General features: G+C 36.1%; 1 protein-coding gene across 3 annotated transcripts; it reads right to left on the bottom strand.

The window, feature by feature from the left end:
* Nucleotides 1-10,214: 10,214 nt before the first annotated feature.
* Nucleotides 10,215-21,873, bottom strand: LOC122017263 (protein DA1-related 1-like). 3 transcript variants are annotated; one of them, XM_042574845.1, is made up of 13 exons: nucleotides 21,719-21,873; nucleotides 21,487-21,617; nucleotides 20,382-20,519; nucleotides 19,353-19,452; nucleotides 17,613-17,745; nucleotides 14,829-14,949; nucleotides 14,666-14,749; nucleotides 12,227-12,346; nucleotides 11,835-12,047; nucleotides 11,694-11,756; nucleotides 11,452-11,570; nucleotides 11,192-11,250; nucleotides 10,215-10,758 (listed from the first exon to the last, which is right to left on the bottom strand). In XM_042574845.1, exons 3-13 carry the CDS (start codon nucleotides 20,490-20,492, stop codon nucleotides 10,445-10,447), a joined length of 1,437 nt encoding a protein of 478 aa, XP_042430779.1. In that variant the 5' UTR covers nucleotides 20,493-20,519; nucleotides 21,487-21,617; nucleotides 21,719-21,873; the 3' UTR covers nucleotides 10,215-10,444. The 3 variants fall into 3 exon arrangements, with proteins under 3 accessions (XP_042430779.1, XP_042430771.1, XP_042430762.1); XM_042574837.1 differs by lacking the exon at nucleotides 21,487-21,617 and having other exon boundaries at nucleotides 20,382-20,516; XM_042574828.1 differs by lacking the exon at nucleotides 21,487-21,617 and having other exon boundaries at nucleotides 21,719-21,872.
* Nucleotides 21,874-22,035: the final 162 nt, after the last annotated feature.

Genomic DNA, 22,035 nt, shown 5'->3' with positions numbered 1-22,035 from the left:
CAGGTAATAAAAAGCATGAGTTTTGATTAATACCCTGGTTCACTATAAATCATAGTTTCAGAAGTTTCTCTGGTTTGAAACCTTAAGGTTCAAAACGTCTGAACTCTATGCGTTTGGAGTTGGTCTGTTTTTTAAATGTTTGTAACTTTTCGGTTCTGAACAACTTCAGACCGTAAGAGCTCATCTTTCGGGAATATTTATGTTTGTAGATTCTTCATGTTCTAGGTTCTGAATTTGGAAGTTTCTGAACTTCTTCAATTCTGAATCTTCAAAATTTTTCGATAGAAAATTTATACGAAATTCAGTTACTTAAATTTCATTTTGTCAGTCACTGATCGGTCCACAGCCCGATCAGGAGATGCTGGATCGATCTATCGACCGATCCAGAACTCTCTGTTTGTTTACTGATCGGTTCAGAGACCGATCATATTATTCTGGCACGCAAGGAGGCTTCTTGATCGGTCCAGGGACCGATCAGGAGGTTCCCTGATCGATCCACCGACCGATCAGGGTATTCAGGAGACCAAGCGAGGATCCTGATCGGTCCAGGGACCGATCAGGAGATTCACTGATCGGTCGGTGGACCGATCAGGGTATTCAGAGGAGATCCTTGTGTTATGTTGAGGATGTTGATTGATACACCTTGTGTTATGTTGGTCATTTTGACTGCCTATGTTTCAGATACTGTTTGATAGATACTGTGTCTGACCTGGATATTAACTGTTTATGCTACTCGTTTTTCTATTACTTGTTTTTTTTTTCAGTTCTTATTGACTGTTTATATGCTTTTCATATATCATGTCTTGATTGTCTCTTATTTACTGTCCGATATTACACTTAGAGGAAATTCTATGTGAATTAAGAAAGAGACAGTATGGGTTAAGGGGGAGTCTTTTGAGTCTTATAACCTAACTCGCACATTTTCGGTGTTTGACAAAGGGGAAGAAGATGACTAAGTTTAGAGATGAATGAAGTCTTGATTTTAGGGGAGAGGATAACCTTGAGGATTATTGACTTCTTTAGTGTTGTATTCATCTTAGGAGGAGGATCCTGATTCTCGGAAATATGAGCATTTCTGATCTAAACTTAAATCGTGTTGTCAAACAACAAAAAAGAGGAGATTGTTGATACGGTCTGACCTGGCTGTTGTTTTGATGTTGACACTGATTTAAGTTTGTATCAGATATTAATTAAACTCAGATTGATTACTGATCAATGTTGATCAGGTGGAAGGGAAAAATCCAAGTATGGAAACTTAGCACGCGAAGTCAGAGAGGGCTCGGTAGCTCGTTCTTCGGACTAGGTCAGAGAGGGCTCGGTAGCTCGTTCTCTGGACCTGACGAGGTCAGAGAGGGCTTGGTAGCTCGTTCTCTGGACCGGACGAAGTCAGAGAGGGCTCGGTAGCTCGTTCTCCAGACTAGGTGAGAGAGGGCTCGGTAGCTCGTTCTCTGGACCGGACGAGGTCAGAGAGGGCTCGGTAGCTCGTTCTCTGGACCGGACGAAGTCGGAGAGGGCTCGGTAGCTCGTTCTCTGGACTAAGTCAGAGAGGGCTAGGTAGCTCGTTCTCTGGACCGGACGAAGTCGGAGAGGGCTCGGTAGCTCGTTCTCTGGACCGGACGAAGTCAGAGAGGGCTCGGTAGCTCGTTCTCCGGACTAGGTCAGAGAGGGCTCGGTAGCTCGTTCTCTAGACCAGGAAGGCTTTAGGGTTTAGGGCTGGGAAGTTCTAAACCTACCTATATAGGCATTGGATCGGTCTGTTGACCGATCCAGTGATACTATGGATATCTGATCGGTCTGTTGACCGATCCAGTGATACTATGGTTATCTGATCGGTCACCAAACCGATCAGTAACCAATCAGTAACTCACTGTGAGAATTATTGATCGGTCTGTAGACCGATTAGTAACCAATCAGTAACATTCTGTGAGATTTACTGATCGGTCTGGAGACCGATCTGTAGGCAATGAAGTTCGGGAGAGAGTATAGGGGATCGGTCTGTGGACCGATCCACCTATAGCCTGATCAGTCCACAGACCGATCAGAACTCTCCTGGACCGATCAGGCCATAGCTTGATCGGTCCAATAAGCTATGGATCGATCTGTTGATCGATCCACAAAACTGTATGAAGTTTCTGCTGTTTCTCTGCAACTTCTGATCCATCTGAATTAACCATCTGTTGTTAGCTTTTTAAGTTGTAGATTGCAGGTATCATGCCAATGCTCAAATTCAAATTAAGCTCCATCAGAAGAATAAGACAAAGGGTTCTTTCTGCTGTGTTTCGCTGCAAATGGTGAAATTGGAGCATCAACGGTTACTGGCTGCGATCAGGCTGTGATCTGGTTGTGATCAGTTGGGAATCAGCTTGACTCTTGCTCATTAGTTCGAGCTCAGAGACCCCAGTAAAGACCATGGGTTCTATTGGTGTGAGTTCAGAGAACCAGAGGAGGAGGAAAAGTGATTGGCGATGTCGTAGCTTGCAGCAGGGATTTGGTGCAGGTTGACAGCAATTCGGGACAGGCTGAACGCAGTGGAAGCAGAGGCATAAGAAGAAGGATGAAGAGAGGTTCTAGGAGTGAACTCTCGGTCGATCAAACAAGGGTACTGAGCTTTGAGTTCTTGGTTGTGCTTCCTTCTTGTGCTCTGTTTAACTGCTGTCTTTGCGTGGCTGTGAACTTCCTTCCTCATTCTCTTTAGCCACTGATCTGTAAGTCTTGTGCTTAATTTTTACATATTTTCTGAGACTTTGTGGAGAGGTTACTCCACCGAGAAGGAGAAATCTTTAGCCGGTATCTATCCGGGGTGTGATCTACCGAAAGATCAAGGGATCGTCCACCTTACGGACACGCCGAGGAGTAGGGGCAAGTTATCCCCGAATCTCGTATATACTGGTGTGTGTTTTTCTTTTCCTTGTATTAGATTTTCATGTGCATATTTCTGCTACGCTAACGATCTGATTGAAGAATTTAGTTAGGTTATAGAGGAGGCTATTCACACACCCCCCCTCTCTAATCATCCGAAGATCCTAACAGCAAGAAGCAAAGAGAACTGTAGCGCAACAATAGAGATCGCGAGAAAAACATACTTCCGCCGATATCTGGATCCCCTTTTATATAGGGTTCCTATAACGTGTGTGCACGCTTCTCAAAGTAGGCACGTTATCCTAAGTTTTCCCTGAAGAGACATGTTAGTAAAGTGTCCCTGACGCAGTACCTTAACGGATTGAGCATATATCTGAAGTGGCAGTGGAAGTTTCTGTCGTACGATCATCTGTCTGACCATGTCGTCCGTCGGTGGCATGAACTCCCAAAAGGATGTCGCAGGATATCCTATTGTGTTTGTTGCTTGGCCGAACACAGTGGTCGCTCGGCTGAAAATACCCTATCCAAATGTTGTCCGTTGTTGGGCCGAGCAGGATGGTCGTTCGATCGGAAGCGCACTGTCGCGCCGAGCGAGAGAGTTGCTCGGTTGAAAGTCCTTAGTCCATGTCGTCCACCGTCGCGTCGAGCAAAAGAGCCGCTCGGTCCGGCTTCTACACGTCCCTTGAGCATCAGTTTGATTACTCCGTGTCGAAGACGATGGGCTGATGCTTAACCCTCAGTCGGAATACTTCTCGCCCGACTGACCAAGATAATTCATCCGTTGATCATCTTAACTTTAACCTCTATTAATTTCCACCGTGACAACGGGGGGCAGGACCCCTTACCATCACCTCATCATATTGAATAAATGATTATTTTTTAAAAAATTAATATATCTCTAGAGTTCTTTGGATAATATTTAATTTTTATTTGCTTCGCTATAGCAAATAAACATTATTGTAAATTCACATTTCATTTAATTTCTTTTCCTAATTAACCAAACAGAACTTGAATCAATCATTTCATGCTTTGCTCAATTCAAGTCTATTTAAAAAAAAAAACAAACCGAGCTATTGATATGATTCAATTTAGTTGGATTTGTTGTGTCTTTATTGTGATTTATTGAGAGATAAATATGAAAAAAAAAAGAAGGAAAACTTAATTAGTAGGAGAAATGCATGTGAGGCAGCATGAAAATTTTGACTTTGGAGCAAGCAATGAAACAAGTTCTTGATCATCAGTGCCATCTTGTCTGGGATTTTTTATTTCTATATTATTATTTTTATTTATTTGATATCTGCCATTTTATCTTGCCATTTTGTTTTTTTCTCAAGGCCAATAATTAATGCTTCAATAACGGCATGAGGTCTCGTTCATTAAAATGATGCTGTTGTTTCCCGGATAACGGTAGAGCTGCATGATGTTATCTTAGTTTTTTTAGTTATTTAAGATCGAGTTTCAGTCTTCATAAAAATTCATATATGAATTTTTACTATTTGTTAATGGACGGTTGATCTGATGGGTATTTATTGTGAATATTTTTAAATTTATTTTGATGGCAGTTGAATTTTTTTTTAAAGTTAGACCGATTATCTAGTCTCCTTAAATTGAATATCTAGTATTAAATAAAAAAAATGAGGTTGTTGTTTTCTTTTTTTTTTATTTTTTTTTATTTGCCATCATATATGTAATTTATACTGGTTAATTTTATAGGTAATCGATTTGATCTCATACAAATCTTATACCACCAGTGAAATAAATTAGAAAGTGTTCACAACGATCTATTAACCCAACAGTCTTAGATTAATAAATTATTATTAAAATTTTATTCGCCCAACTCTGTCCTTAAATATCTTAAAACTAACAGCATAATCTCGGGATTTCCTTCACTTTCTCGTCCTCGATAGAAGAAAGCAAAAGCAGTGGCGTAGTCAAGATTTTTAATTAGGGGAGGCGAATTCAATAAATAAAAAAAATAATACAACACAGAAAATATATAATAAAAGTTATATATGAACTTCATATGTTTTTACAATATCATTCTTCGAGATTTCATATTTTGAAAATACTGAATAATAGCTTCATTATCAATGGTATCAAACACATTTCGCTCAATATATGGTATCAAACAATCATTTACCATATCATCTTCCAACCGATTTCAAAGTGAAGTTTTGATTATTTTCATTGCTGAAAACACTCTCTTTACAATTGTCATTGCAACTGGTAATAACAATACTAGCTTCAAAAGTAAATATACTAAAGGATATAGACGATGTTTTTTCAATTGAACCATCCTTTTAGCAAATTGGCTAATCCCCACAACCTCAGAGAATTGATTGTTACTCCGCATATATATATCAAAAATAAAATTATCAAGTTGGGACTCAAGATGCATTAACTCCATCGGGGAAAAATCGAATGGATAAAACTGAGCAAATTGAAGTAATATTCTCTTATCATAAGTAGAGAATGAATTTGATGGATCAAGACAACTCATACACAACAACTTCGTGTTCACCTCGTTAAAGCGATTGTTCAACTCCTAAAGTTGCAAATCCATCACTTCATAAAACGTTTCAACACGATAATAGTGAAGATTTGTCCTTCCTTCAATATTTCGTCGTGATCTTCCATGAAAGACGAATAAGTCTTCCATGTGCGGGGTGACTACCTCATACTTAACACAAAATAAAGAAACTTCATTCAGTAACAAATTCCAACCATCATCTCTCATAGTTTGCAGTTGATGTTTGCTTGATCTTACAATAATCATGACATTTACAATGTCTTGATCTTTTCTTTGTAAAGCTTGCGATAAATCATTCGTGGCTCCCAAGATATTCTTCATTAAGTGCATCTGAAATATAAATTCATATTTTCCAATCAATTCTAACAGATTATTTGTTTGCGCCTTTTGCTTGTTATTTTTTCCCTCCTCTTCAACAAATAAAAGGACATAAATAACTGAAGGATACAGACATATCAAACTTAACAATGTATTATAATGTGAACCCCAATGTGTGCTCCCAGCTCTTTTTAATGTCATCTCTTGATTCATACCTTGTCCAGTGAAAATATCACCATTGCAAATTCCTTTAATAACTTTTTCAAATTGTTTCTCACGAAGTATATCTCTTCGCTTGCATGATGCTCCAACAATATTGTTCAATTGTGCAACCACATCAAAAAAGTAGAAATTCTTATGTGATTTTCAGCAACAGCTACAAGTGTAAGTTGCAATTGATGAGCAAAACAATGAACATAATAAGCAGATGGATTTTCCATCATAATTAAGATTTTTAAATCATTGAATTCTCCTCTCATATTGCTAGCTCCATCGTATCCTTGCCCCCGTAAATTAGATATAGATAATCCATGTTGGCACAACAAAGAATCAATAGCAGTTTTAAGTGATAAGATAACAGTGTCACTTACATGTACAATGCCTGGAAAGCGTTTAACAATATTTCCCCTTTCATCTACAAAACGTAAAGCAACTACCATTTGTTCTTTAACAGATATATCACAAGCCTCATCAACCAATATAGTAAATAATTCATCACCGAGATCTCTAAGAGTAGAATTAGTGGTTAAATAAACAATAGATTTGATAATATCTTTCTCAATATCAGGCGATATTAATTTGAGATTTGAGATTTGAGGGAGCATTGTCTAGTGCAACTCTATTGATATCCTCATTATGGTCAGCAAGAAATCTTAACAGTTCAAGAAAATTATCATGATTGAATGAGTTTGTTGATTCATCATCACCACGAAATGCTAATCCTTGACGCACAAGAAATCTTATGCAATCAATTGATGTTGTCAAATGAATACGATAATCAATAGTTACTTGACTAGACTGATTGACCAAACAAGTTTCAATATGTTGTTTTTGATTCATTAAATCATAAGTCGTCATCATACACCTATTGTGAATGCTGCTCTGATTTCCAACATATTCATTAAATTTTTCTTTCTTTCTCCAATTTTTAAGTCCCTCAGTAACAAAAGAATCACCACCATGGTTCGTTTTGAATAAATAGCAATAAAGATAGAAAGCCACATCTTTTGCAATGTTGTATTCTAGCCAATTAGGATGAAGACTAAACCATATAGCTCGAAATCTTCGTTTCTCTTTTGGACAAGAATACCAAGGAAATTCATGATTCTTAGGCTGAAAATGACCTTTTTGCAAATAGTAACGTTGAACAATCTCCCTTTCATTAACATTGTACTCAAGATTGTGCTTTCTTAGTCCAGGATCACTAGGATACTCATTTGAGTCAGCATCAAGAGAAGTTGGTGGAGGAGGTGGTGGAGATGATTTATTTAAAGTAGGTTCATCTCGTATTTTCTTAAAATACCTCAACATTGTTATTCCACCTAATTTATCATCAACATAATATTTTAGAAATATAATCATCTAATTAATGACTATTTGTTTTCAACAATTTATAGTCAAAAACAAATAATAAACGAAATTGATAGAAAGAAATCAAAAACATGAATATATGCAAAATTAACACTATATATTTTTTTCAAAAGACATTTGTTGTGGAGCGTCAGTAGCGTTGTCAGCAAACGATAGCAGCGATAGCGGCGAAGCGATGATGGCAGCGTTGGCAGCAAACGATAGCAGCAATAGCGGCGAAGCGATGATGACAGCGTTGGCAGCAAACGATAATGGTGTTGCCGCGTTGGCAACGGCATGCGGTGACAGGCCGACAACAACGTGGATGACAGCAACAATGTGCGACGGAGGATTTTGAGGGCAAAATTAAGATTAGGGGAAAATAAAATGAGAATTAGGGGAGGAAGAAGAACATGGGATAGAGGAAAAAGGAAAGGGTAATAGTGGAGGTAGAAGAAAATAAAAGAGGAAAAAAAAAAGGTTCGACGGGAAGAAGTTTCACCGATAGGGAACAAAATAGTGAAAAAGAAAAAGGGAAAAACTTCGGCGGAGAGAAAAAAACTAGAGAGACAGATAGAATCAAAAAAATTTGGACAAAAGAGATAGAGAGAAAAATATTAAAAAAAGTGCTAGATTTTAATTGGAGTTTTTCATAAAAGTCTAAATAGTTTTAAATTTATAAATAAATGTTTTTTAAATTTTTAACCATATTAATTTTTTTTCTCAAAATTTGAAAGGGGGTGATCGCACCCCCAAAATAACTACGCCCCTGAGCAAAAGCATTCAACTCCAATTTAGATAGAAACATATTGTTCACGCGTGATAGTGTTTAAATCGGATTAAAATAATTATTTTAAAATCTATTTTGACTTATTTTCTATGTTAACAAATAAACTCTAAAACTATTTTTTTTAATAAAAAACATAGATTTTGGTGGCAGAAAAAGATCTAATTTTATCTGATTTTGCATTATTTTATATATATAATCTTTTTAATCCTTCCCTTCATGGGGGAGGTTTTTTATTAGTTGGGGCATTAATTACTCCCTATGCAAGGATCATTCATTATTTGAGATACCTTATGAAATTATTAGAGGTAAAATAATAATTAGAAAACTAAAGGAAGCATTGGGAAGAAAATGGTTAGGGTTGTAAATGAATCAAGCGTTCATGAACAAGTTTGATGTTCAGCTTGGTAAAAGTTTATTTATGTTCATTCAATATACATAAAATTAATTAAACAAACAAGCTTGAACAACTCGTTAAGCTAAGCAAACAAACTTGAACACATATGTGTTCAGCTCGTTAACGTTCATGAATAACGTTCGTAAATAATGTGTTGTTCATGAACAATGTTCACGAACCATATTTATTAACAAAACTCTTTTCAATATGCTAAATAAATAATAAAATAAAATAAAATAAAATAAATAAATAAATTTAAATTATCAAGCTCAATAATCAATCAAATAACTAAAAGTTTCAAACAATCAAACAAGCTTGAATTGAGAGCTTGATAACATCTAAACGAACAAAACTCAAACCAAGCTCAAGCTATGCTTGAATTGAGAGCTTGATAACATTTAAATGAACCAAGCTCAAGCCAAGTTTCAAACAAGCTCAAGTTTATAAAAAATAAACCAAGTCAAACTTGAACACTGATTTCAAAAGTTTGATTCATTTTAAGATCGGCTCAACTCGACTTGGCTACCTTATCAAATAAGCTTGAACACCCCAAAGCTCGGCTCAGCTTGACTTATTTATAGCGCTAATCGTTGGTACCTGGTGACAGCCTGGATATCTTACCGTGTTGCCATGGCCCTAGGGACTGATATGATTAAACTAGTTTATAAATGAAGTAGTTTGGGTGACATCTGCATTTAAAAAAAAATAATAGGTTAATAATTTAAATAAAAGATTGAAAATGGTACATAGATATAAACATACTCAATAATCTGGGGTACATATCTAAATAATAATAAAAAAACACGTCGGTAAAGGAGATCATGAAAATTAAAAACTAAAGAATTAGGCTAAACTATAGAGAAAAACATGAACCAAAATTAAGAAAATTATTCCAAAATACTAGAAGACTAAGGCATAATGAGAAGAGTTACAAACACTGGTAAGAAAAACTTAAAAAAATATAGTGTAAAATAAATATTAGTCATGAATGAGACTAAACTGTGTCTTTTTGAATTTCAATTATTTAATACTTGGTTCAACGAAAATATAATATATCTTCTGCTCAATTAACACTGATTTAAGATTTTTTAATATTTTGCAAATATTAATTAAGTTAATAAAAAATGATCTTCTAAAGGGTAATAGAAAGTCCAACATAAAATAAAATTCACAAAGGTTGTTCTTCTTGATCACCTACAAGATTTATTGCTTTTATCGTGAGAGAGAACGACTTCTATTGTATGACATTGTTGTGAGTTGCTTTCTATGTCAATTCCCTATCGTATATGCAACCCAAGTGACCCTGAACAAGAAGTAACTAAACTCGATATCGATCAGTCTTATAGTGAGTGGTCTTGCTACGCATGATGCCACTTGAAGGATGACTTTGGAAACTCATGCCAAGAATGAATATTTGATAATGAACTTGTTGAACAAAATGTTAGGCTTCAGCTTGAGCATGCAAATACTTACATCATGCGTGTGCAACTAGTAAAAGGTGATCATCCTTTCGATGTGACATTTTGTTTTTAAAAACAGTTAAATAAAACATTTTGGAACCAACCTTGAGAGCATGAGTTTTCAAATTTCCACTCTAATTCCCAGAGGTAGAAACAAATGATAGAATCGAGCATAAAGTTTTAAATAAAAAAAGTTTTCAGTAATTCTTCGCGCAAACAGCAAAAATCTGTGTATTATTTTGTGTTTCCTAAAAACTTTACATTGAACTGCACAAAAAAAGTTGCGAGAAACTGTTTGTGGAAGTGGATTAAATCCAGCTTATTAGTGTAAAGTATAGTAACACTTCATAAAAAAGAATTAATCATTTTGGATTTAACTTATACAGTTGATTGATAACTTCCCTTGTTTACCAGCATAGTCTTTTCATTTTGGTTCCTCAAAAAAAAGCTGTAATCTTTCTTGGAAAGCTTCAGACCCTCGAATCCAATCGAAGGGCTAAGTGATCCACGTAATCTCGTATTCCTCACATAGGAAATGTGCCTGTTAATTTGATATGATCGAGGGTGCGACGGAGGCCGTAGTGAAGAACCGCTTGGTTACCAGCTCTGAAACCATCTCCGTAAGCCGGCGATGTGTCAGATTCAATCTGGTGCTTAAAAAAATCTCCAAGTTTCCTCTCAAACTGAGACCTTGAACCCTTCTTCGATGATGTGGAAGAGGAGGAAGAGGTAGATGCAACATTACTGCCAGAACCTCCCAGAATCTCTGAATCCAGCCACATATGTGCTAGAACCTGACAAATCCCTTCTTCAACTTCTTGACTAAGGGTCCGATAGCCTACAAGGCAATGAGAAGGGCAGATGAATTAAAAAAGAATTAAAAACAAATTCAGTTTTTAGAAGCTCACAAAATACTTTCAAGTGTTGTCAATTTTTTGTTGCAACTTAAAATGGAGAATTCTTTTCATGACTCTTTCATCACACTAGAAATGACTATTATCCAGTTGCGTGTGTACACCCGAACACTCCAAGCCAAAACAGTATATCCAAAAAAAGTTATAAGCCCAAGTCATTTTGAGCTGGTAGCTATAGTTTAATACACAGGAAAGGCAAGCAGTGAGCTAAAATCTGATCCAATTCTTTTAAGACTTGAACAAATTAATTTCACATAGATTAAAGTGTCGGGTGCAAATTTATAATAAATGAATTCATGCCTACCCAACTGAGAACATGAAGACCCATTAGATTTAAAATCAGTATTAACTACCTACCTTTGAGCCGGAGCCATGCGTGCATCATCTCATGAGCTAAAATGGATCCTGTTAGTAGTCTGTACAAACAAGAACAGAATAAGTTCAGCAAACGTATTGGACCACATATCACTTGTGAATTCAATCGATGATATTCTCTCTAAATGGCAAACTTTTCTGTAAGTTATCTAACCTTTTGGTAGCCTATTGCAAAAGGTTGGTAGGGTATTCTAAAGAGCTTAAGTCATTTTCAACGGAAAATAACGTGCATTTTGCAATACCTTGGGAGACCATACAAAATGAGAATTGCAGTTACTTCACATCTACGAGTCAATCTATATGGCTCTGTTATCATGTCCATGACTCTGTTTCCAGCCCCAATCCTCGGTCTCCTTAAAATCTATCCACATTTGAAGTTGTATTGATGAAAAGGTCAAGGATGGAAAAAACACAAAAATAATGCAACCTGAATATCACTGAACCAGGAATCAAAAAAACTAAGTCAGGTGACTAAAGTTTCTACCGTGCTAACAGTCTGTTCCTCAGATAGGCAAAGGCCTCTTGTTTCTGGGAGGCGATGATGACCCTAAACAAAAGAAAACCAAACATCGTGCTAAATTCTGAATAAATAATGACAACAATTATTTCCATGCAATTGGCTCACATGTTTCTCTCCTTCCATGGCCTCATTTAGAGCTTGTCTCTCAACAAGAAGCAAAGGAACCTGCTGTTCAATTTTCATATTTAGGCCTTCATAAAATTCCTGTATATCAAGATATAGTGGTTGGCATTCACTTGTATCCATTATTGAGGAATCAAGGCACTCTAAGCAGAGCTTCCTCCCATCATCTAAAGTGACATACTTTGAGTCTCTGGGCTGGAATTTGCATAAAACAGAAGGGAATAAAATACCACATAATTAAAAAAACATTATGCAAATATACTGAGAAGATAAAAGGTTTTTATGTCGACAGAGAAAGCCATTATTAATAAATTGTATCCAAGTAAATAAATTTTCTAAAACTTGAAGCTTGATATTAGAAACTTAAAAAGAACCTCCATTCTTTCACAACTACAGCATCTTGGTGTACCATCCATTTCATGAGAAGGGCAATACTTCTGCAACCAGAAAGGATGTGCTCTGTACTCAATAAGGCCATTCATATTTGTCGGTATCTGAAAAAAAAATCATGATAATAGGCAATGCATTAGCCAAAACTTCTTAAAAGAAAAAGCTCATTATGGAATTCCTTAATATAGCTGCAGCAGAATTTGAGACTAAGCATCCAAAAGTCAACGTACATAGTGAGACAGGTTTAGATTTCAGAAGCATGGCCTTTCATGGTAAATTGGATTGACAAATAATCATCTGTTTATATTTTGTTAATCTTCATGAACAATAATCGGTGTATCATTGCAGAGGACAATTGACAAGAAACTAAGGCATTTTTGTTGATAAAATAACAAGGACAGTATTCCCATTGGGCCTAGCAACATGATATAAAAGGTTCTTATCAGTAGAGACAGCAACTTCAACATCAACTGAGAAGGAAACATAAAAGCATGGTTTAAAGTGTCGTGCCGAGGCAGTCGAAACGAGCGAAACATCTCGTTCCGCTTGGCAACCGGCACCGGCACGACCCCGGCACCAGACCCACAACAACTGTGATGTGTTGCGCGCCCCCATGCCCGGCACCAAACCCACGACAATTGCGACGTGTTGCGCAACCTCGTGGTCGCAGCGAAGGGGTCGGTCGACCTCGCAACAGCAGCAGAGGGGTCGCATAACCCTTTCCCTACCGCCACAGAGACGTTGTGCGACCCTGAGACTGATGCAGAGGGGTTGCACGACCGTCGTGATCGCCCCGGAGGAGTCACGCAATCCCCGTGGCCATGGCTGAGGGGTCGCGCAACCCCGCGGCACCGCCGAAGTAGCGCGAGCTCGCGTCTGGTGTAGGATTTCAGATTTTTTTTAATTAAATTTAGGTTAATTATTTTAATCAACTCCTAGTTATGATGGAGATAATCTAAATAGGTTTTATTAAACCCTCATAAAATTTTTATTTATTTATTATCTATTTTCATATCTTTTCCTTTTTTAAAGATTATTTTTTATATTGTTTATTTTTTAAATATTTAAGTTAAATATTTTATTTTTTAATTAATATATGTTATATTTAAAAAACACTAAAACTATATCGGCACGACACGATACGGTGTCGAAACTGTATCATTCTAGTCCAAAACTGAAACCTCGGCATGGGTCAAAATTTTAAACCTTGCATAAAAGATCCAAATTGTTGAACCTAAGCTACCTACAGAAAACAATCAATGCCTGGCCTAACTTCATTAGGTGAAGTACCATAATTAAGAAACTGCCCGAGAAGAAAAGTGAGTTGTGTTATTATTATGTAGCAAAATATAATCCCAATTTTAATTACAAGGATAAATTAAAATGAAACGCTTATCAAATATAAGGATTCTCTATATAAAAATAGAATCCCAGTTCACTTTTTCTTTGTTTCCTTCTCTCAGATCACTTCATTATATATAAATATTCTGCAACCTTTTCTTCATTAATAATGGGGTACTCCTGGGTTTTCCTTCCTCTTTTACACAAAAAAAAAAAAGAAGAAAAACATTAGGGTTGCAAACTTGAACTACGATTAAATATGACCTTTGTTAAAGAATGGTAGATATGGATTGATTATTGGATGCTAAGAGAAGTATGACATTTGGTTGAATAAATAAATAAATAACCAAATTACCAGTGACCACATTCCAATTTTACCTTTGGTTATATTTATGCCTCATGCTTAAGCAAGGAAACTTTTATCTTGATTTTGAATCTAGTATCAGTGAGAGTTGTTTCCACTTTTTTCCTCAAGAGAAGCCCGTGATACAGGTCTATTAGTTTATTAGGTAGAGGTTCTTAAAAAAAAGTTTAATCAAGTGATGAAAAGCTCAAATAGTTTGACAGAAATCTGCAACAGGAATATTTCTTATTGTTACCGTGAAATCTGTGGAATTTAGCAGTCAACGAAAAGTCTGAGGTCTTAGCAACATGAGGTGATCATGCTAACTGGGTTCCAGAGAATGACACAAGTCTTTCTCTTAGTAATTATTATGCATGTTCCACCACAAGTCAACCTTAGATGTCTTGACAAGATGAACATACTAAGTAATAAGTAATAATTACAGATCCTGTGACATGAGACCGTAAGCTTCAAGTTATTGAATACAAGAATTTCAACATCAAAAAGACAAGGAATATTATGCAATGATGAGTTAATTGGAACAAACAAGTCCAAACAATAAATATCCTTTGCAGATAACAAAATAAAATGTCCTTTCTTTTGCAAGAAAGAAGTGATGAAATGTCCTTTCTCATATTATGTTACTATTATTTAAACTTTCAACAAAATAAAGACCAATGATCTTTTTCTAATTCTCATTATATTATTCCAAGGATTTTCTAGAAAGATAAGTACTCACAAATTGCTTGCATACATCACATTTGGGATGATAAAGCTCCTTGTAGCAAGATTTATGGTATGGATAATTCCCAGACATGGAGAACTGTAACAAGGAAGAATGGTGACTTAGTGAGTATTAAATATTGTCCGTGTATACATATACCATAGCCGTTAATATTTACCTCATAATCAGATATTGGCTGTTTACAGGAATGGCAACAAAAACATTCTGGATGCCAATAAGCATCCATGCAACTAAGAAAACGGCCATGGCCAATCTCATTATTACATCCAGCGCACATCCTACAGCATCAAGGTATAAAATAATGAGAAACAAGAAGCATTGAGTTCAAATCATTTGGCACTGGACTATAGTAACAAAAGGAAACCAAGAGACACAGTGAGTGCAAGCGATGGTATTTTTTCATTGAAAATGTCATGATTATTGGTGTAATTTTCCTAGGTCAAGGTTGACTAGTTTGACTAAGCTTGAGTCTTGATGTTTGAGTTTTGATGCTTGATAATATATGGAGATTGCGGGTGCAATTGTCTGTTTAGGGAGATTATTGGTGTAATTCTCCTCTAGTCAAAGTTTGACCAATTTGATGTAAATAAGAGTCAAGTAGGTTAAGGTTGACCGGATACTTGACTGAGAAGTCTTAACTGGAAATTAGACAAGGGCAAGATCAACGGAAAGGTTGACAGAGGAAGAAAATCCAAGTGGGTCATGTTGACCAGACACTTGATGTGAAAGTCCTAGTGAGTGAAGTCAGGCAGTTGAAAAGCCCTAGTGAGTGAAGCTAGGCAGATGGAAAATCCCAATGAGTGAAGATAGGTGAAAAGCTCTAATGAGTGAAACTAGGCAAATGAAAAGTCCTAATAGGTAGATGAAAAGTCCGGTGAGTGAAGCTAGGTGAAAAACCCTAGTGAGTGAAGCTAGGCAGTGAGGAAGTCCTGGTGAGTGAAGCCAGACAGTTGAAAATCCAGGTGGGTCAAAGGTTGACCAAACACCTAGTGATTGAAAGTCCAAGTGGGTCAAAGGATTGACCGGGCACTTGATGAAGAAGTCCCAGCAAGTTATGTTTGACCAGATGGTAGGCAAGGAATCCCAACATGTCACGGTTGACCGGATGTTGGGCAAGGAACCCTAGGACTCGAGTTTAGGAGCTAGGGTTGCTAAATCGCTTACGGTAAGCAATTTAGCAAGCCTTAAGCAATCAGGGTGATCGCTTAACGACCTCTCTCTGAGGAAACAGAAAGGGTCGTAATTGATTATGATAATCGATTACGGCATGCTTAATAGATAATGGTGATCAATTGAGCCAGTTTTCGCGAATGCACAGAGAGGTGTCTAATCGGGTGCCTAATCGATTAGGCAATCGCTTAAGAAGCTTTCTATTTAAAATAAAAGTTACAGTAAGTGATTAAGCAGGGAAGCTTAATCACTTACGACCCTCTCACGATTGAACAGAAGGGAGCGTAATCGATTAGGGTAATCAATTACGCCCTGCTTAAGCGATTAGGGTAATTGCTTAAGGTTCGAAAATATAGTTGTTCTGAGCAGGTTGCTGATGTGGTGATTGCAGTAATCGATTAAGAAGATTCTTAATCGATTAAGGCGCTTGAAGAGCCCTAGAAAAGGGTTTTGCTCAACATTGTTTCAACAACTCTCTCGTCCACATTTCTCACCAACTTCACACCAGTTCTTGGAGGCTTAGAGTGAAGCATTGCTTCACTTCCAAGTTCATTAAGAGGTGTCTACAAGCAAGAAGAAAAAAACTAGGGATTCATTTGCTATAAATCTGGTAAGATTTCTTATTGTATTGGCTTCCTCTTATTCTTCTTCTTGTATTTCTGTGTGTGAACTTTTACGAGGCTTTTCGACCTCCGGATTGTTTCCGAGAAGGTGCTCTTTCATAGTGGATGTGTGAGAGAGCGCCAGATCCTTGGATTAGTCACCTCGCTTGAGGTGAATACCAAGTAAATTAAGGCGTTAGCATTGCTTCGAGTCCATTCCGCTGCAAATCAATATCATCGTCAAACTTGTCTATGTGATAACTTTTCTTCTAGTATTTACCAACTGGAATAATAGGAACATTTGATGATACACCATGATTTGAAATCCTAAAACTTTTTCCTTTTGCTCAAATTTGAATGATGATAAAAAAAATGCATACTTGAAAAGATAATGAAACATACCTGTACGTTGTAAACACAATTAACATATTCAGTGTATGGTGCATGAATTTTTCAGAATGGCAGAAAATATGATAAAGTTCTGGCATTCAGACAGTTCAATAAACTGTATACCTGTTATAAAAATATGTGCTTGTATTTTGACTGACAATCCAGTAACTTTTTCTATTAGTCTATAGGTCACCAGAAGTGAAATTAAAGTCTCAAATTTTCTTTTCAAATTGAATTTTATTTGGTTATTTCCACCTAGAAGCAATTATCTTGTACCAAATTAGATTCCTGACATTACCAAGGAAAAGTAGTTAATTGGCCGAGTATATAAAAACAAGCCATGAATTCCAAGTTTTCACCATTTGGTCAAGTGTTATTGTCTAATCCCTACTATCTGATCAATACACATTGCTGATTCCCAAGTTGACTATTATGGCAAACAAAGCAAAACAACATCATGGAGTAAACACCACGGCAATGGTGCCATAATCACCTCAGGCTCGCCCATAACGATCAATTTTACACTCGAAACTGACTACATGTGTTATCAAATATGGTACACAACTTTACCAAAAACTGATAAGAACGCTTTGATTATGTTATTTGACCAAAACTAAACATCAATCCTGTAGAACCCATCCGAAAAATAACTCGAGAAAGAGAAACAACAGATAATATATATTACACATATTATATAACATCTGTTCCATTCCATATCTCTGATGCTCTTGAGAATGAATCAAGTATTTAAACTAGACCAGGTTTAGAAGCAAAATCACCTGAACCCTGATGAGAACAGAAATGGCATTGGCTGAAAAGAATGGCCATTTTCTCGAGGAGGAGAATATACATTAAGACTTTCTTGCAAAGCCCTTGCAAGCTGCTCATCTTCCTCCAAGCTAGAAACATTTTCTAACAGAAAGCAACAATTAAGAAACCAAATCAAATTATAGGTAGCGTGTTGACTATTATTAACTATTAAGGCATCAAGGAATCTTCTAGGAGTATTATGGATTATCCAGAAGATTTCAATCTTTTAATAAAATTATGCATTGCAAAAGAAGAAACTCACAAACTTTAATACATCAGTATCAATAAAAGAGGCATTCTAAAGAATAATCAAAGAGACCATTTCATCAAGAAAGATCATGCATTTTAATCCATTCTGTAACAAAGATAATTTTTTTTAAAAAAAATTAAAGATAAAAAAGAAAAACATTAAAGTTAAATAAACTGAAAGAATCTAATGGTTGTTATTTCCATTGAAAATCCAAGATGAAAGATATGCTTATTAAACTTATGGATACAATGATTCCTTGAACTAAAATATCATCCTTATTTTCAACAGAAACAACCCCTCACATATCCATCACAAGAAAATAATAATTTTAATGGGAGAATTCCCAAAGAAATGTGCCTAAAAGTGCTTTCCAAGTGCAATTTAAAATTAATTTTTTTTTCAAATTTCAGTTTCACAAACACTGAAGAACATACTAGAGTTCTAGCACATGCATTTATTAGATTTCTCATAGTTAGCATATGAATACAAGATATTTTCACCAAAAAGTATACTCTCGCTATTTTTTACTTAATACATTTATGATTAAAAAAATTGAAGCAATTAAAGTTGAAGGTACAAACCAAGTGATACTACCATAATGATATAGCTAAAAGAAATGACCTGTGTTGCAAATAATATGACCTTGCATAGAGCACCAAGCACAATGGTGGAATAGATCCATATAGCCAGCCTCAAATGATTATGACTATGCAACTTATTATATTATCCAGTACATATTCTATTTTATTTATTTTAGTATCTTATGAAGCCACTATAAAATTATCAACGTAGATGCCAAATCAAAACAAGAATAATGGTTTCTTTATATCTTCATAATCAGCGTAAAGTATCTAAAGGCTATGACATATATCTTTAGTATTAAGTATTGCATTGAGTTCAATGGGATAAGATCCCGGATCAGCACAGTTTTTGATGATGGTGCTCTCACAAATCCACTACCAATCTATATTTGACTCCAAATCACAAAATATGCATTGCTGACGAATATAGACATAAGAGATGTGTCTGAGAAAGGAAGATGTGTTGATTTTCCTATAGTTCTCAGAGCCACAAACACAGACTAGTAGTCTGATTGGGATAGACCTATCCAACTAGTCCACAAGTATAGATCAGAAAACTTAGAAATGGAAATCAGGTTCAGCATTTTAACAAAGCACAAATCTAGCATATTTTCACCTGTGGTTAATTGGGTTTGATCTGTTTTTTCAACACATCATATTTGTTTCTAGTTTGAGTTGGCCCAAGCCTAGATTTGAATCCCAGTTGAAAAAGAGTAATGCAAAAAATGGAAACACAAACAAGCATAAACAACAGCAAAAGAAAAGAGACAATCTTTTGCATTCTGGAATAGTATTATTATGTATAAAGAAAAAAATTGAATGAAAGATTGTATGGCAAGATATGCTATTGATACAACATAGGATAGCATAGAACTTACCTGTCGGTTTTACTTTTTTATGCTCTTCTTCAGATAAGGAAAGTGCAATTGCACGATCTATATCTTCATTTTCATAGTCTGATAGGGGATTCTGTGTTCCCTGCATTTGTGATATAAAAAATTTTTGTGTTAAGAATTTAGTGGTGGAAAAAACTCTTAAGTACCCAAAAAAAATTGGTTTCCTCATAGCTGTGTCAAACAATGAGTGATCTGAAGAACAACCTGTTTTATTTTTTCAGAAGAAAACAGCGGGTGGCTAGGGCCTTCTATGCAAACTATTTCCTAAGTTTTGTGATGATATTTGTGCATTTTAAAATAAAGAATATAAAGACTCTGTTGGTACAATCAACCTCTAAGGTTTCGATGTTTAACAATGTACCTAAGTCTAAACGACGGTCAATATTCAACCCCCCCCCCCCCCTTCGAACACACAGATCCAACATAGTCTTTGTCATGTTGTTCATACAATTGTTCTCCCATCTCTTAGGTCAAATCCAAATTTCTAATTCTAGGGTTATCGCTCTGCCCTAACAACAGGAATTTCAAAACTATGTGCGCAAAACAGTAAGTCCTTTGGTTCATATTGGTCCCGGGGAAAAAAAATTGGTGTGATGGACATGGACATGGAGGATACACTATTCTTCTGACAATAATTGTACTAAGCATAGTCAAGATATTTGTAGAGATTTGCTACATGGACAATCACCCATGTGTGGTTGATGTAGTTAAGGTAGATAAGGAGAAATATCTGATACCATGTCTTGAAAAATTGCAATAAATGTTTGAGCCCAGAATGATTACCCACACATATACATTATGAATAAGGCCAATAAGCACACCTAAATAGATCCTCAACCTCCTCAATAACATGTTTCATTGAGTTATTATCAAATTCACAAATTTTATTTTCACCATGGAAGGAAATGGAATGATGAGATCATGTGGCAAAGAAGCAATAGGCAAGCTGAAACAAATTGTTTGATAAAAGGGGGAACAAGAAAGTTTAGATCCTTGTAATTTACCACTTACCAAGGAATTAAATGGTTCATTCCAAACTCCATCATCCCCATATCTGTCTTGATATTGCCCCTCCGATACTCTATGGCTGGAGCCTTTAAAAAATTTGCTCAGCCAACCCATAATGTGTATGCTATCTTAACATTCCTGCTGTAAATTATGGTTGCATATTATTCGCCCAATCAGCATAAAACAGCATAGGCAAGTCAAAAATTTAGAAGCAATAAACAATTCAGGAAACAGAGCATAATTTGATTAAATCATTGTTATAAAAAACATAATCAAAAATATGTGGTAGAGAAGCACATGTTATAATCTTTAAGTACTTCAAAAAAGTAAGAATTTAGTTGTTGATATAAAGTGAACTTGCAGGAATGGCATGTTTTCACTGGTAAAGCTATAAATTTCTAGTACAAGATAGATCATAAAAGTGAATACAGATTAAAATGTATAATGATACTATAGAAGCATAATAATTTATCAACAAAATAGAAATATTTGTCCTGTAACTCTTGTTTATTGTTCAAAGTTTATTATCAACTTTTTCAAAATTCATGTGGGATGAAATGACCCACTTTGTATAATGGGGTAACACTTGCATGTTTTTAAAGAAATAATACCAATGTTAAGAGTGACAAGGATATGGAGACCTGATAAGTTCTCTAATTGCAAACTAAATTAGAAAATGGCATAAGTTGCCTACTATGCCCATGGGGCTGGCGTTATGAAAAACATAGCCATGTTCTCTTCAACTGAAAGATGAAATATCTCAAACAGTTGTTGAATGCCATATTAGAAAATGGCATGCAATTTTCACAACAAAAAGGATAAACAAGACAAAAATGGAATTTTCAACTGCCATTCTCAGAGATCTAGAATACTACAAGTCATTCGTCAACATCCAAATAGCATATTCAGATTCCTCCAAGAATTTTTGGCTTGAAACCATGTAAAGTAGTTACTTTGTTCTTTACGGGAGACCACACGATTGGAAATCGTGCCGCTGGGTACATACAAGGGATCAGGTATCATATGGGACACGCAGAAAAAAGACACTTGTGGAGCAAGGATCAGCACATCGAAGGTCATAACGGACACAAAGGATAAGCACAATCACCGTCATAGTTCTGTTCGATGCGAGCATCGCGGCCCAAGCAAATTAGCTGCAAAAGAATATCTGAATCTCGTGGTCGAGGATTACGATTGGGATTGGGCAGAAACCCTAACGTCTCTAATCGCAAGTGGGGGCTGATGCGGCAGCAGCGGGAACGAATAAAGGGAGGAAATAAGGACGGAACGAGATTAGTGCTGGGCGGAGAATACAATACGAGGAGGAGAGAGGTGAGTACCTTCGCAGAGATCGCCGGCGGAGGAGAGGAGGAAGGGAACGGCTTCCTCCTTCGAGTATCGGCCCAGGAAGAAGGGACGCGTACAGTTCAACGTTAGTCTCTCTCCGTAGCCGGCAGTTTTGACGTGACCGCGCGTCACGAGCGTTGGATTTGGGAGCGATTATACGTAATTATTGCAAAATGTTAGAAAATATATAACTCGTATCAAGTAGGACGAAAATTTAATTAAACTGAATTAATTAAGTAATTAAACTGAAGTTAAAAGTTAATTTAGAAATTTGATTTTTTTTTCTGAAAATATCAATTGGGTTTAGTTT

This window comes from Zingiber officinale, chromosome 1A (genome assembly GCF_018446385.1).
Source record: "Zingiber officinale cultivar Zhangliang chromosome 1A, Zo_v1.1, whole genome shotgun sequence".
In the NCBI taxonomy this organism is placed as follows: Eukaryota; Viridiplantae; Streptophyta; class Magnoliopsida; order Zingiberales; family Zingiberaceae; genus Zingiber; species Zingiber officinale.
Note: the sequence above shows the minus strand (reverse complement) of the source record. Positions and strands in the feature narration are given on the sequence as shown.

Bases quoted from the DNA above. Each gene is read 5' to 3' on its own strand.
- LOC122017263 (XM_042574845.1), bottom strand. From the start codon at position 20,492: ATGGGTTGGCTGAGCAAATTTTTTAAAGGCTCCAGCCATAGAGTATCG. The intron at 14,950-17,612 runs GTGATTTTGCTT...TTGATGCTGTAG, and splicing joins CTGTTCTCATCAGGGTTCAG to GATGTGCGCTGGATGTAATA. The intron at 12,048-12,226 runs GTTCTTTTTAAG...TGCAAATTCCAG, and splicing joins GTAGTTGTGAAAGAATGGAG to CCCAGAGACTCAAAGTATGT.